At 38.4% G+C, this 16,639-nt stretch overlaps 1 protein-coding gene across 9 annotated transcripts in view; it reads right to left on the reverse strand.

Moving 5' to 3' along the window:
* Positions 1-16,639, reverse strand: part of APP (amyloid beta precursor protein) — a 262,776-nt gene that overhangs the window by 187,265 nt on the left and 58,872 nt on the right. For all 9 annotated transcript variants that reach the window (XM_072806644.1, XM_072806643.1, XM_072806642.1 and 6 more), the window contains exon 2: positions 15,555-15,722. In XM_072806644.1, the coding sequence (XP_072662745.1) occupies positions 15,555-15,722 (168 nt within the window). The remainder of the gene's footprint in view (positions 1-15,554; positions 15,723-16,639) is intronic.

Consider the following 16,639-nt stretch of genomic DNA (forward strand, 5'->3'; position numbering starts at 1 on the left):
AGTTATGGATTTGGATCGGCCAAAGATCGTACAATTTTGCTGTCCTAAAATCAGGTTTATTTTAGTAGAGGGAGGAACATCAACAAGACAGGTAACAAAATTTCTTTGCAAGCACACAGGAAGTCCCAGGGAGTCCAAGTGACTACCTCATGTGCATGCAAGCCCCAACTCGAAAAAAAAAAAAAAAAAAGACACAATGAAAAAAACACAAGTTTCTGACTAAAAAGTCAAATGCCATACACCTAGTTCTTTATAAAGCAGTTCCAGTAGGTGACAAGAGATCACCATTTTTATGTTATGAGACAAGCACTGTATGTTGAAAAACTAGCCTACCTCATAGGTTTAGGCACGAATGAAAATTAAGATAATTAGACATGCAAAGATGTTCATGGCCACTTAAGCCCCTGACTTCTCACCATCATTGAATTATAAGCATCGGTCCGATATTTTACATTTTCTTTGTGGCATCTCAACATCAACAAATAAAGATTTCTGAGTTCCTTTGGCAACGTGCAACTTGCCAACACATGCAACACATTGTACTGCTAACGCAACAAAAGCTTTACTAATAATCTGCTAGTGGAGAATTAGCAAATGAACTTTCCCCTGGCCTCCTTTTCTAAAATGTTTCCTCTGTGAACCCCAAACATGAGCAACTATTTTCCAGATCAACAAAAAAATGTAGGGAACTATAGCTATCTTAATAAATCCTTAAAACAGAAGCAAATCTAGGTCTGCATCGGTTCCCTGAACCCTACACCCTGCCAACAACTCCTCCTGAATTACAGCCATGCAGAGCACCTGGGGTGCTCCACACACACTCCTACTTAAGACCCTTCCAGCACATTGCAGATGCCCAAGCCTATTAGGGTCCCCCTGCGGGGTCGCAGACCTCCCGACTCACTGTGTAATGCAGTGCTAATCCCGCTCTCCCACTGTGGGAATGCTTTATGGTATTTATTACAGTGTACCTCTCATTCGCATTAAGGACACATATATCCAGCCTTCCCAAGGAAAATGCACTTTCTCGAAAGGCAGGAAACACAGTTTGGCACCCAGGAGCCTCCCTATGGTTCTCCACCTTCATTACCTCTGGTTTAAGGCTATCTGCAGGCTGCCAGCACCCTTCCCCTCTCTGTGGCGCTCCAGCCCCTGGCCTTCTGAAGGAGCATTCATCAGAGGCCGCAGTTTTAATTCTGCAGCTCGGTCCCTGTGGCTAAGTAGAGTCCTAGGGAAGCAAACTGTAAATCGCATTCTCTTCCTCAAGACACAGGCTCTAGCTAGGTAGACAGCACCAGGCTGGTAGGCAGAAGTCATCATTGGAGGCAGTGCCTCTCTCAAAAACCTGTGGGTGAAGGGGAACAAATGTTGGTTCATGAACACCCCCTCTTTGAGCCCCTCAAACTCCGAATCCGAGGCATTTTATCCAATCACTTTTATCTGATCACCTACCACTTTTGGTCTTGCCATTACAGCCACGTGCCTTTCTGCCATATTAGAATACACACTTCTTGAAGGCAGGGACAAATGGATTCATTTTTGTGTTCCCTTAACCATGGCCCACACTGGGACAGCACATTTGAGTGCCTCATAAATAATTCATGGACATTTCTGTTTAAGTTCAGCATCCATGAATTGTAGGGAAACTCAGGATACATTAATCTTCCACCAGAGATTATCAATGTACCTCTTAAACAAAATAATCTAAGTAGGATAATACTATTCTTGGACTATGAGCATTTGAGAAAAATAAGCATTTCAATGCCTTCCAATATTGTTCTTCCAAGTATGATATGGCAACTTAAAGCAATTAAAGCAATAATAGCCTCATACAAGAGACAGTAGATTAATGTTAATAAGAAGATGCTCAGGAATAATGAAAAGTCAGGCTCTTAAAAAAAAAAAAAAAAAAAAGAAAAGTCAGGCTCTTGCTTAGAGTAAGGAGGCCCAACTAGTGTGGTCCAGGAACCTGAAAGGCTGTCTACTCTCCTGGCCATAGAAATATGTTTTATCTTTGAAAATAAATGTATCAGTTCATAAATTAAACTTTAAAGAAAAGACAGAGTTGAAGCAATTAAAAATATTGACAGCTAGGAGAGAAGAGTAAAACCAATCTAGAATCCACATTAGAATGTTATAGTTGGTAACCTAAGTGGTTTTCCCTCACTACAAAAAAGTACCTTAAAACCTGATCACCATCGGCAGATTTTTATTAAAAATTTCAACAGTCTAAAATCTCTCTATCCAAACTGGAAATATATTAATCTCAGACAAGGTAACTTTTAATTTGTTAAATATACAAAGCAAGAAAAGACACTGATGATATTTAAGAAAACCAAGAGCATGCAGCTGATGATATTTAAGAAAACCAAGAGCATGCAGCTTAAATATATAAAAATATTTGTTAGAGCCCTACAGAACTTTCCCCTATTCCCAATAATTAAAGCAAATAGGGGAATCTTCCATGTCTCTTTTTTGCAAACAGGCCACCTGGGACAAGTGATTAATGCCAAAAGTCCTATTTATATATAACTAAATTCCACATAACCATGGATATTTAAGACCACATAATCAAATGCAGTTAGGAAAAGGCTGAAAACAGAGTTAATGTCATGGTAAAAAGAATTGCTACAAATTCTGAAAATAAATTGCTTACTGTTCTTTCTAGTCTGTTAACTTTTGAAATAAATTTTTAACCAAATCTCAAGGATACTTCTTTTTGGGAAAAAAAAATGCTAGCAATTATGTAATGGTAATAAAATTATGTCTTAAACAAGTAAGTATGAAAATAAATAACGTGTTGCTTTGGTTTGTCTTAAATCAATTTATAGCTCTGGAAAGGAGACAAGCAACACATCTGCATAAGGTGCTTGCCAAAAATCATGCAGACCGTGAAGGAGGCAAGATAGAGCACATACATTCCAGACCCATCCAGGAACAAGAGTGACTACGTTTTATAACTACTGAAGCTGAGTGAGAGGTACCTGGGGCATTCATTATGTTATTCTTTCTACTTTTATGTGTGCTTGAAATTTTGAATTAGAAAAAATTAAAAGTAACAACAAAAGACTAGTCCAGTGGACTAGAGATTTACCCCAAAGTTAAAATGTAGTGATCTGAAAAGGTACCTGTACCCCACTGTTATAGCAGTAATGTCCACAATGACAAAACCCTGGGAAGAGCCCAGATGGCCATTGACAGATGAATGGATAAACAAGAGGTGATATATATAATAGAATACTACTTAGCCATCAAAAAAACCCCAGAAATGTTGCCATTTGCAACAATATGGGTGGAACCAGCAGGTATTATGCTAAATGAAACAAGTCAATCAGAGAAAGATAATTATCATATAATCTCACTCACATGTGGAATTTAAGAAACAAAACAGAGGATCATAGGGGAAGAGAGGAAAAAATAAAACAAGATGAAATCAGAGGAGGAGACAAACCATAAGACACTCTTAATCATAGGAAACAAACTGAGGGTTGCTGGAAGGGGGTGGATGGGATAACTGGGTGATGGGCATTAAGGAGAGCACGTGATGTAATGAGTGCTGGGTGTTATATTAAGACTGATGAGTCACTGAGCTCTACATCTGAAACTAATAATACGTTATATGTTAACTGAACTTAAATAAAAAGTAAAAAAACAAAAAAAATTGTCCAGTAGAAAAAGAGTCAAATTTCTATATTTACAAGTGAAAAGGCAAATATAAAAAACAAAGATCCAAACTGCAATGCTTGATTGCAGTTAGCACATATATAGATGAAACACAGAATCAGAAACTCTGTAGCAAAGAGGTACAGAAGTAATCATGAGATATTTTCATCTGAAACCCCAACGTACCAATTTCCTTTTCAAAGGACACATCCAAGAAGAGAATAAGGAAAATAAAATAATGAGGATTTCCTACGTGCCAGAATCACTGCAAATGTTTTATGTGTAGCACGGCACACAATCCTCAGTTAGCAATCGCTCCATTTCAAAGAAGATCAAACTGATGCAGCCAGAACATACCAGGGCCATTCCTGAGCACTCACTCAGAGGGCATGGATTTCAAGTTTTAAATAAGTTTTAGACTTCAGTGTATAAACAAAAACAAAATATGCCCCAGACAATACAATTTCTGTTTCTGGATTAAAATGCCTTACTTTCTTCTTCAAAATTCCCTATAATACAAAGAAAAATCATATCAAACTGCTTTCAGCAAAAATTCTTTTAGTAGTATTAGGGATATAGGGAACAGAATAACGAATTTCATTGTGAAAGAGCATGGCAAACCAAAAACAACGGTCTCTGCTTACGATGTCATGGGGTGCTGAGGGGCAACGCGCAGCTGATGAAACATTACTGCAATGTGGGACGTGTGAGGAGTTCTAGGTTTTCACAATGATGCCCTTATGCCAAAGCAAGGACGTGAAATGCTAGAGGGCAACAGTCTATTTCCCAATAATTTGGCCCAGATCTGTTTCCAACACTGTATATGCATAAATTGCTACATATGTGCACTCATGTTCAGATTCGGACAATATTGTCTGAGAACCCTGTTCAATGCATAAGGCACTCTTACTCCAGAAGTGCTGAATGTAGAAACAAATGGGAAGGTGGTGTGCAGGGTGGGTGTGAGATGGGGAGAATCACTAAAATAAACAGGACAGGGTATGAATGTGAAAACATAATCAGATGTGTACATGTATGATCTAAATTCTCATTCTCGGTCAGTTCACGGCTATATTTAAAAATATACAAACTGTACAGTTTTACTAGTCAGCTCTACTTCAAAAAAGAAGAGAGAAAAAATATATTAAAGGAAAAAACTGACAGTAAATTAATCAAATGAGAAATATAAAAGTCCATGGTATAACTATGTACCTAAAAGTACACAGTATTCTAATATTATACTACGTGTCATTATAGTACAAAAGTACCTAGTGTTAAAAAAAAAAAACTACCTAGTGTTCCTGTAAATATGTAATAATTGAGTATCCATTTAAGACAGTGTTAGATGAGGGGCACTTGGGTGGCTCAGTGGTTGAGCATCTGCCTTTGGTTCAGGTCATGATACCTGGGTACTGGGATTGAGTCCTGCATCAGGCTCCCCACAAGGAGCCTGCTTCTCCCTCTGCCTATGTCTCTGCCTCTCTCTCTGTGTCTCTCATGAATAAATAAATACAAATTTTTTAAAAAGACAATGCTAGATGGTAAGGACAAATGTTAAATCAAATATTAACTTGATTAAATGATAAATGTGTAAAAAAAAAAATCCAAACTTAGTTGCATCTCTTATTTAGCTCTAAATCCTATAGTTTGTGCAAGCAATCCTTTTAAGTATACAGATCATTAATACATAAAATATATCTGTTGTCATTCACAGGCATCCAGACACCTTTATTTAGCAAATTATTTCACCCAACATGAATTTTTGGATCTTTCAAATCCTGAAATCACACGCATATGTGCCTGTAATTTTTGGGTCAATTTTAAGTATACAAAAAGGTGGTCGGAACACACAGCAAAATAATAATAATGGCCAAAAATGCACCACGGCTTCTCCTGTTTTCATTGTATACAGAATGCCCTCAAAATCGGTTAAATGAATCACATGTGATGTTTGTTTTAACTTAGTTTTAATTCCACATTATTGCAGAATCAAGGTTGAGAAATATTTCTTGTTTGGAAATCCCATGTTTGGTGATATATTTTACAGTAGGAAGTTGGGCAAAGGAAATGGTTTTGTTCAACTTATCAAACAGGCAGATTTTGTTTTGTTCAGGCATTGGTATGTTTTGTTTGGTGATTCTGTTAATTTGTAGATGAAACAACTGTTCATTTAGAGAAAGAAAATTTAAAAAGCAGGGAACACATATTGTTAGCTGCTGTAAAAACTTCAGAAAAAGAGAATATGCCCATAATCTAACTGAAGATTACAAGCAAAGCCACATTCACCTGTCTGACTTTCCCAGCTGGGAATCTGTCAGTGCTGTGACTTAACCTGTTTCAAATTCCCTCCAGAGACCTGCTCCCCAGGTGAGTCAACACCTGTGCCAGGCCCTAACCTACAAAAGGTGCTCTGAATGGTAAGAATCCAGAGGGAGTTTTCATTTCTCTCCTTAAAAGAGGAAGAATAGTGTTGGGACTTTACAATTGCTTGTTTACAACTGACAGTATTTAACTTCAGCACACCTGTGTATTCCTATCATACAGAGAGGAAACAGTCTAAGACTGGTGAGGCAGCTTTCATGGGATTGCTCAGGTGTCAAGATAGCAAAGGCTGGATTTGAAAGGTCTGTCCAGTGAAGCCCCTGTTCTCCTTTATGGCACCTGACCCCAAGGGCTCCTCCTTATCATATCATCTTATATACAACAAGGCAGATGAGCAAAATGATCCTTTGCATTCCCTCTCAGGCTGACATCTGGAGATCTGAATCTCCTTCTTTTCCTGATCTAACTTCCTGTTGGATACAGGCTAATTTTTCCAAAAGTGTCTTGACCACAAAACACTCATGCTAAAAAAAAAAAAAAAAAAAAAAAAAAAAAAAAAAAAAATCCCACAGCTCTTATTTCCAGAATTAAACCTGAAATCCCCAGATTTATAATCAAAACCTTCGACTTTCCAATTCTCTGAATTCTCAATTTATCCAATTGTATATTTATAAGCTACTTATGAGCCAAGAATGATGTCTCGCCACTCAGAAACACATGACACAAATCCTACTCTGAACAGCATTCAATAAGTACTTGCTAAATTTGCCTGAATTAAATCTGGGAAAGAATAAGATTCTTTATTACACTTCCAATTTTTTATTCTCCCATCCCGAAGCCTTTGGTTTAAATAAAACAATGTTGTTATTGTTTTAAAAATCTCATTTCATTCAAAAAAAAGAGGGACCAAAAAACCCTACAAAATGTAACTTTTGATATAAGCTTCACTATATGTTTCAGGGCGAGTATTATTCTATTTCTGTTCTATCCTAGTTCTTTAGAAAAATATAACAGTTTGGGTAATGTAACAGTTCATTAAGGTAAGTGGCCACTTTAGGCTGTTAACTGATGAATAATTCAAACAGTTATTTTCAAGTTGCTTCCGTGACAGCAGCACTTTCTGAGTCTAGTGTCTAACAGAGGAAAGGAACTGTTTTCTACCACAGGGCCACAGAGGAAAATAGTAATTGAGTGAGTAGTTGTTGTGGTCATCGATTATAGCATACAACCTATCCCAAAACTTAGTAGCTTCATTCAAATAATAAGCAATAAATTGTGTTCTCTCAGTTTCTGTGGGTCTGGTATGTGGGAGTGACGCTTAACTCTTACAAGGGCCCTGTCAAGATGTTGGCTATGGTTACATGAAGGCTTCCCCTAGTTATAAGATGCACTTCTAAGCAGTTCATTCTCATGCCTGACAAGCTAGTGCTGCTGGAGGGGGTGCCGGGAAGATGATGGAGTGGAGGACCCTAAGCTCACCCCATCCCACGTATACCACAAGACAGCCCTCACATCCAAGTCACAGTGCCGTTTAAGTGTCCTTACAACATGACAGGTGGCTTTGCTATAGCCAATATATGTAAAGTTGAAGCCACATGTCTTGATGACCCAGCTTCGCACCATCATTTCTGTAATAGCCTATGGGTTACAGAGGCCAGTCATGCACAGTGTGGGAGGCTCCTCGCAGGTGTGAATGCAAGAGGAAGGCAAGTTCCACTAGAAGCCATCCTGGAGCCTAGTTAGCTACCACATAATAATTTAGAATTTCCCACTATTCTGTGGTTTGGGCAATTCTCCACATGGTGTTGCCAGCTGTGTACTGCAAGGAAGGTTGCAAGCTCCAACTGGGCATTATGCACATGGCTGTAGCTGGTACCGCTCTCTAGTGTCTCTTCTTATATGGGGCACTGGTGCCATCATGGGGCACCACTCTCATGACTTCATCTCACCCTAATTACCTCCCAAAGTCTCCACTCCAAAAACCACCATCTTGGACATGGGGCTTCAACATATGAAGTTGGGGGGAGACACAAATATTCAGCCCACAGCAGTCCTCAATACATATATGATGAAAAAATGAAAGAAAATCCTCAAATAGGACTGACTATGCTAATAAAAAACAACAGCAACAAAAAAGTAAGGAAATGCAAGTATTTGAATGATGGCTGGGCAGAAGCATAACTATTATGATTAGGGAAAACAGGGTATTTCTGGGTTCTAAGAATGGGTGCTCTGAATAAAATGCAGATTAAACAAATATTCTATTTAAACCCTAAGTCTCAAACGATCTTCCCAATCAAATCAGGAGGCAAAAATGACAATATTAGTAACAAAACAACCAAGAACAGGAACACAAATTGAGAGGAACGAGAGACTATGAAGGACATGGGCTAGATAATTTATCATCACAATAATAATATTTGATACATCATATTAAGCTAAGCATTCATAGATACAATGTGCAGCTATACGGGCACTCTTTTGGAAAAAATAAATTTAACAAGTGAGTTAAATTGGTTAGCAAAAGGTCGAAATGAGGTCACGGTCATGAGTTCAGTCAGTTTCGTTTTGTCCTAGGAGCACAGACTGCTAACAGCTGCCTCTCTGACTCAGCCAGCTGTCTCTAAAACATCTGTGTTTGGTCACAAGAGGGACTGAGAACATAAAGAAAAAAATTATCCATCACTATTGGGAGAAAAATAATCAGTAAATGAGTAGCACTGTAAATGGGAACTAACAGAACTGGTGTCTTCGTTTTTTGTTTTTTGTTGTGTTTTTTTTTTTTTTTTTTTTTTTAATTTTTGCACAATGACAGACACCAAAATACAATGGGTAAATATTTTCAAGGTGCTGAACAAAAATGCCCATCAACCTGGAACTCTCTACTTCATTAAAACATCGTTCAGGGCAGCCTGGGTGGCTCAGAGGTTTAGCGCTGCCTTTGGCCCAGGGTGTGATCCTGGAGACCTGGGATTGAGTCCTGTGTCGGGCTCCCTGCATGGAGCCTGCTTCTCTCCCTTTCCCTCTGCCTGTGTCTCTGCCTCTCTCTGTGTCTCTCATGAAAAAATTATAAATAAAATCTTTTAAAAAAGACATTGTTCAATAAGAATTGAGAAAGAAAAAAAAAAAAAGAATTGAGAAAGAAGTAAGATGAGAGCCAACCAAGCAAAAGAATCAAAATAAATAATATAGGAATAGAGATGCTTTGGTGGAAGGATTTGTTGTAAACAATGAACTCAGTTAAAGACAGAACCTGCCACTATGATTATTACGGCAATTATAATGGAACAGATTGTAATATTACCATTTTGAAAATATAAAATTACTATAACTTGCAAAACCTGTGAAAAGAGGAGATAGAAAAACTGTGAATATTATTTTCCTTGGCTTTCTTAGCAGAAAAATCATTCAATTCTGTCTAAAATGAGATCATGGAGTCAAAAAAGGAATAAAGGCAAAGAAACATTCTTCAACAACACGCAAAAAAATTCAATCCTACAAAAGAAAAACTATCTCTAATTATAAAAGATAAATATAAAAATACTTACAAAGTGGAAGTGGCAGGAGGACCTTAAAATATCAATAAGGAATATTCCAGATAGTTCAGGATTCAACAGAAAATGCCAAACACTGTTTAAAAGTTCTAAGTGACCATCGCTCCACCTTACCAGTGTCTCAAAAGCTGGTTAGTTATGACACACTATGAATTCCTTCAGCTACCCTCTCTCCAACCTATGACTTTTCTTTTTTTTTCTGTTTTTTTTATTTTTAAAAATTTTTTATTGGAGCTCAATATGCCAACATATAGCATAACACTCAGTGTTCATCCCACCAAGTGCCCCCTTCAGTGCCTATCACCCAGTCACCCCAACCCCCCGCCCACCTCCTTCCACTACCCCTTGTTCATTTCCCAGAGTTAGGTGTCTCTCATGTTTTGTCACCCTCACTGATATTTTCACTCATTTTCTCTACTTTCCCTTTATTCTCTTTCACTAGTTTTTATATTCCCCAAATGAATGAGGCCATATAATGTTTGTCCTTTTCCGATTGACTTATTTCACTCAGCATAACACCTTCCAGGTCCCTCCATGTCAAAGCAAATGGTGGGTATTTGTCATTTCTAATGGCTGAGTTTTCTAATGCCTTGTGTGCTTCTAAGCCCACTGTGTCAGGCTATGGTCATTACTCTATTTCAGCCCCATGCCACTCAGTCTTCGTCTCTTTTCTGGCAAAAGCCCCTCTCCCCATACAATGTGGCTCTGGTTGGGCTGTCCAACAGACCACACAACTTCAAGGCCAAGGTAGACCAGTCCCAGTACAGAGTCCTTATGGGTATGGTAACTGAGCCAAAGGCAGGTGTGTGACCAAAAAAGCAGGGCCAAGCAGAATCCCCACCCCCGCCCCCCTCCCTGGAATGATAATGCACAATGGCAGAACCAAGTTGGAATACCAAGCTTAGACATACACTCTCAGAGCTACTGCTGCCATCTTCTCTGGCCTCCTGGAGGAAGCCCATCTTAGCAGGAAAAAATGAGGTAAATACATAGGAGAAAGGGTAAAAGCAGGGAACAGTAGAGGCCCCAGGAGAGAAATCCCAGGCAGTCCTGAGTCTCAGGGCCAGTATCTAACGACCCAGTTTTTCAGGCCTTTTTAAAAAATTCTGTGAGCTCACCACATCCCAAGATCCTTCCCATCTGTGGCAGAAAATATTCTCCATGTGTAAAGGGTTTAGTGAGTTTGTCACCTAGCAACAGAAACTGCCTAATCAACCCACCCTTATAATTTTCCCCTCTTTTCTTCTTTCCAAGACTCAGCTTTATCCCCTGGATCTCATTCCAACTCAGCTCTCACAGATACCTAAGCCTGGTTTTCTCATGATGGACACCTACCTTCCCCACAGTTTAGCGTAAGCTTCCTTTAGCTTAAATTCATCCCCCTGAAAACACATACAACGTAACACACACAACAAAAGACAAAGCCTTTCCCTTTTCCTTGAATTGTCCTCAAGCTCTCTGCCCCTAGATCTTTCCCCAAAGAGTTCATAGATGTCTTCACCATCCATTCATGTTATTATTCCTAAAACCTACTGCAAATTGACTTGTCCCATGCTCTTCCACTGAAATTGCTATCCTAAAGAACGACAATGCCCTTTTATATGCCAAATTAGAAGAATGTTTTGTTACAAAACAATATCCATGACTGAGAAATGGGGATTACTGGTGTCCTCAGTAGGGACATGCAGGTGTTGTTTTCCAGGGCCCGGGGGGGCAACAGGAGGGAAAAGATGACCTGATTCTATAGAGTGTATTCTTCTGACTGACTTGCTACAGCCTGAGCTACTTTACACCCCTGTAAGTGTAGATAATGTAGAAATCTGATAGCAGTGCAAGTATTTCCAGTCCCACACAATGCAGATGAGAGGGATTGCATTTCTTAGTCCTGTATATAAAATTTGTTGGGAAAGGTATTTAAATCTCTTCTAGTCAATCTGAACCAGCTTTCACATCTTCTAGGTCACCTCATTCATTAATGAACTGACGAAAATCTTTGATGTGTGTTCATTTTGCAAGAGTCAAGTTTTTGCATTGTTAACAATTATACTTTCACCTTTCAGTCTACGTCACACTTAAACTCATCACTTCTTTCACTTAGAAATTAATCCGGCTTGACTTTCAGCACCTGATGCCTCCTAGCTCTGGTCCTACTCCTCCTCCACTAATAGCATTATTTCACTCGTTCCCCTTCAACGTTGCAATTTATCAAGATTCTTTCCCAGAAGCATCACGAAGGTAAAATGAAAGTAAGCACTTAGCAAGGTAGCGTAGGACTCTGTTCACGTTCAATAAAGTTAGCTCGTATTAGCATCATCAAACTGGTCAGTTTTTATACTGCTAAAAGTATTCTACAGCCTTTCTCTCTTCCTAGATTCCCCTTTAGGAACAGGTTCTGTGTTACAATCATCACTGCCTCTTTAGCACCCAGGGATATACGTTTGAAGGAGGGAGAGAACCCCTGGGCTCTTGAAAAGTATTCATGTAATACCCTTATACTAAAATTTTTTTAATGAAAGATATATTCAAAAGGACCCAAACAAGCCTTCCACCCTGATTCCCAATCACCAGTAAAGTTCTGGTTGAAGGTCTGGGGGGATTCCTTATATCTGCTTCCTTCTCTCACTTGCCAGGTAATGGGATCTGAGACCCTTATAGCCCAGAGTCACTAGTGGTATGGGACAGAGGGCAAAAGCAACACAGTCCAACAGAAATACAATGGAGATATATCACCTATGTCATTGTAAAGATAAAATTCATACTAATAACATAGTATTTACAATTTAATAACATATATAAGTTTAAATCACCATATACAAAATATTTCAATATGAAGTATGAAATTACTAATGTGATATTTTATATTCTTTTTTCATATAAATCTTTACAATATAGTATTTATCTACAGTTCCAGCACACATTCATTTGGACTAGCTGCACTACAAATGCTCAACAGCCACATGTACCTAGTGTCTTCCTCACCAAATGGCATGGAGGCTCCTACAGAGAACCCAGAAGCTAGATTTGGAGTCAGAATGACAAAGCAAAAGGATGACTTTTTGAAATGCAAAGCTAAATTTCTTCCCCTTCTTAAAATAAAATAATAAAAATAAAATAAAATAAAATAAAATAAAATAAAATAAAATAACACTTCCATGACTTCCTGCTGTTATGGAAAAAACAAACTCATGAAAAGGGCTCACAAGTCTGACGTCCTGGCCCTTTTCTACCTCTGTTGTATAATGTTTGTCTAAACCATCTCAAGACTCAAGACTCAAGACTCTTGCCTGTGCACATCATCCTAGTGGGTAGTGGGCTGCAAGAGGCATGAAATACCAGAATTGCAAGACAAAAGAAAAACAAGAAGCTTACTCTCCTGTCCCATGGCCACTGACAATCTGGGAAAGTCTGGGACTCAGAAGAACCACCCTGTGGCTTAGCCCTGGAACAAACAACAGACAAAGCCAGGAAGTGAAGCTACCCAGACATTAGTGGGATCTCTAAGTGGTGTGGGAATAAGGGTTGTTCTCAGGATCCTGAAAAGTAATTTTTATATAGTTGTCATACAAATGTAAAAGCATCTGATTATTCATAAGCAGCACTACAGGAAGAAAAATTTAGATGCAAACTAAGATACATGCATCAGATTAGCCATTCAAACAGAAAACGATGATGTGGTCAACATCATAAACTGAACTTAGTTCTAGCCTTTAAAAAAAAAATAATATTCAGAATGCATAATCTGTATGTATATTCAGAAAAGTGAAATGGTATAAAAAACCCTAAGAGCATGCATGCAGAGTTCCAATTTATCAAACTTACAACTCATTACAAAACTGTACCAAAGGAACTCTTGCACAGAATGTATTATTTCCAAAATACATATTTTAGAAATGTTGCATCTGGACAAAAGGTAATTTCTTATCAATCTCTATATTTTTTTTAAAGATTTATTTATTTTAGGGGGCAAGGGGCAGAGGGAGAGAGAGAATCCTCAAGCAGAATCCCTCCACTCTCAGGATCCCAGGACCCTGAGATCATGACCCGAGCTAAAATCAAGGGTCATATACTTGGTCATATACTTAACTGACTGAGCCACTCAGGAGCCCCACTTTCAATCCCTATTTAATAAATGCTTTTAATAAGAAATAATAATAGACTTAAATATTAGTGATTTTTACTTAAATATGAAGAATTATCTTCTTACATCATGGTTCATGATCCTTCAAGATAAAAATTACTTGATATGTAATATATTGTGATAATGGATGCTTCTTTGCTTCTCGAAACACAAGAGTTAATATGTAGAGACTGTCCTTCCTTAGAGTGTCACCAAAAATATTCTGTGTATATATGCAAAAAAAAAGAAAACATTTTAAAAAGGAAATTTTCTAGTACATTAAAGACTACAACAAAGAAAATGTTGCCAGGTTGTTTGCTGTTTATATGAAGGATAAGGAAGTTATGCCAAGACGCCTAAGATTAATTTATTTAAATGTTCTTAAAACACAAACAGTCACATATCCTAGACTGGTAATTGTCTGAAAGTGTAGCTTAAGATGTCTTGAACTCCAGTTATTTCAAACTGAAGTAATAAGGAAAGAATACCTATACAATATAGCATGGAAACCAGAAAAATTACAAAAGGATGAAGATCTTTATGAATGGTGAGGGCCATAATTTTCAGGATATAAAAGTTAAAAAAGAAAAAAGCAAAGTACAGAAAGGTGCCTCCTGTGAGCACCTTTTTTTATAAGAAAAAGAAGGAAAACCATTTATTTTCTTTTATTAGGAGGATAAATCAGAACAATGAAAATGTTGATCAATAGAAGATGGGTGCCAAGTGAGATTTCTGAGTGCAACTTTTTATAGAGTTCATAAGTTTTAACAATGTAAATGTCTTACATTTTCAAAAAAAAAAATTTAATAAGGAATGAAAGACTAAAATTGGGGCAGCCCGGGTGGCTCAGCGGTTTAGTGCCTGCCTTTGGCCCCAGGGCGTGATCCTAGAGTTCCAGGATCAAATCCCACATCAGGCTGGCTCCCTGCGTGGAGCCTGCTTCTCCCTCTGCCTGTGTCTCTGTCTCTGTCTCTCTGTCTCTCATGAATGAAATAAACTCTTAAAAAAAAAAGAGAGACTAAAATTGAACATAAACAAGGAAAATCTATCAAATTGGTAACATAAATAGGGAAAATTAATTCTAAGAAATTTTAAATACAGTATCTTGACTGTGAAACCACGTGGGATATATTCTAAAGGTAAATGATGTGCCAAGAGATCTTAAACTTTACTCAGTTGGTTTACTGATGATTCCAACATGACATCATAATTTTTTAAAAAATATATGTATATTATATATGGTGAAGCAAGTAAATATATTAATAATATAGTGAATTATTTGGAACCAAGATTCTTCTTCCTTCTCCTATGATCCTCTGTTTTGCTTCTTAAATTCCACATATGAGTGAGATGAAATCAGAGAGGGAGACAAACCATGAGAGACTCTTAACCATAGGAAACAAACTGAGGGTTTCTGGAGGGGAGGGGAGTGGGAGGATGGGGTGACTCGACGATGGGCATTAAGGAGGGCACATGATGTGATGAGCACTGGGTGTTATATGCAACTGATGGATTGCTGAACTCTCCCTCTGAAACTACTAATATACTATATGCTCATTAATTGAATTTAAATTTAAAAGTTCATAAAAACATTTTTTTAAATCTTAAAAAAAAAAAAAAAGTGAGCATGAGAGTTCCGAGGATGGATCATAGCACACTGTAGATGTATTTGCTATCACTGAACTGTACAATGGTAATGATGATCAATTTTGTCTTTGTGTATTTGTACCACAATAAGAAAATTGGGATGAAAAACAAAACAAAACAAAAGGAGCCAAGATTTTCACAGCCAGAGATAAAAGATAAATACTTCAGAAGTGAAGTTTTCAAAAAATGACAGGCACATGCTTTACGGGCATGTGTCCACACGCGAGTCCTGGCTGCTGGAAGGGACTTACTTCTTGGCAGTACTGCAGGATGTCCTCCTTGGAGCCGATGCAGGTTTTCGTCCCCAGAGGGTCTGACTCCCATTTTCCATTCTGCACGTTCATGTGCATCCGTAGTTTGCCACACAACATGGCCACCTGAGGTTCTGCAAGCAGGCCAGCATTGCCGTCAGTGGGCACCTAAGAAAATAAGCTGGGGTTAGTTATACAAATCCACGGCTCTGGGGAAGAGAGTGGGAAAGGGCTGTAAAGAGGAACTTGACAATGGAACAATACCAGAAAGAGTTCATTCTCACTTCCAGAAATTCTTACAGGTAGGAATTAGCCCTGCCTTCAACGTTCCTTGAGTGGAGCATTCCGTCTGCTATATACATCTCCAACCACCTATAATACAGTGCCTTTTTTTTTTTTATGTTGAAATACAGGCATTAACAATATTGAGAAGAATTTATTCATTGAAAAGTTTATACAATTCCCCATAGCAGATTTTGCGGTGCCTACTGAAAGGTTCTGAAAATAAAATAAGGTGTTTTTCTGAAATAAATATAATCATTCTGGAGGAAACCATATTCTCATAATAATCTCCAACTGATTCACACAAAGAACAATGCCAACCCCCTGCCTGATGACCAGGTCCAAGAGTAAGGTGAGCTCCCTGAGCTGGAGGCGTGGCGGTAGTGTGCTCTCTTAGGGAGCAAGTGACATTAGGTTTTGCTGAACATAAAATTACTGTAGAATTTACCATGCACAAATGTGACAAGTATGTTGGCCATTCCACTGGTTTTCCCTCAGAATATTCTCTGGTTATCACTCTCTCAGCTCTCTCTCTCTCTTTTTTTTTTTTAATTTTACTTATTTGAGAGAGAGGATGCAAAAGAGCATGAGGTGGGGTTGGGGGTGCTTAGGGGCACAGGAGAAGGACAGAGGGAGAGGGAGAAAGCAGAACCCTACTGAGCAAGGAGAGCAGGAGCCAGCCTCGGGACCCCAGAATCATGGGATCATGACCTGAGCCAAAGGCAGACACTTCACTGACTGAGCCTCCCAGGTACCTCATTACTCTCTCAGCTCTTAAGAATAGGTTAAGGGTGCTGAAGTCA

The sequence above is a fragment of the Canis lupus genome, chromosome 30 (genome assembly GCF_048164855.1).
Source record: "Canis lupus baileyi chromosome 30, mCanLup2.hap1, whole genome shotgun sequence".
NCBI lineage: Eukaryota > Metazoa > Chordata > Mammalia > Carnivora > Canidae > Canis > Canis lupus.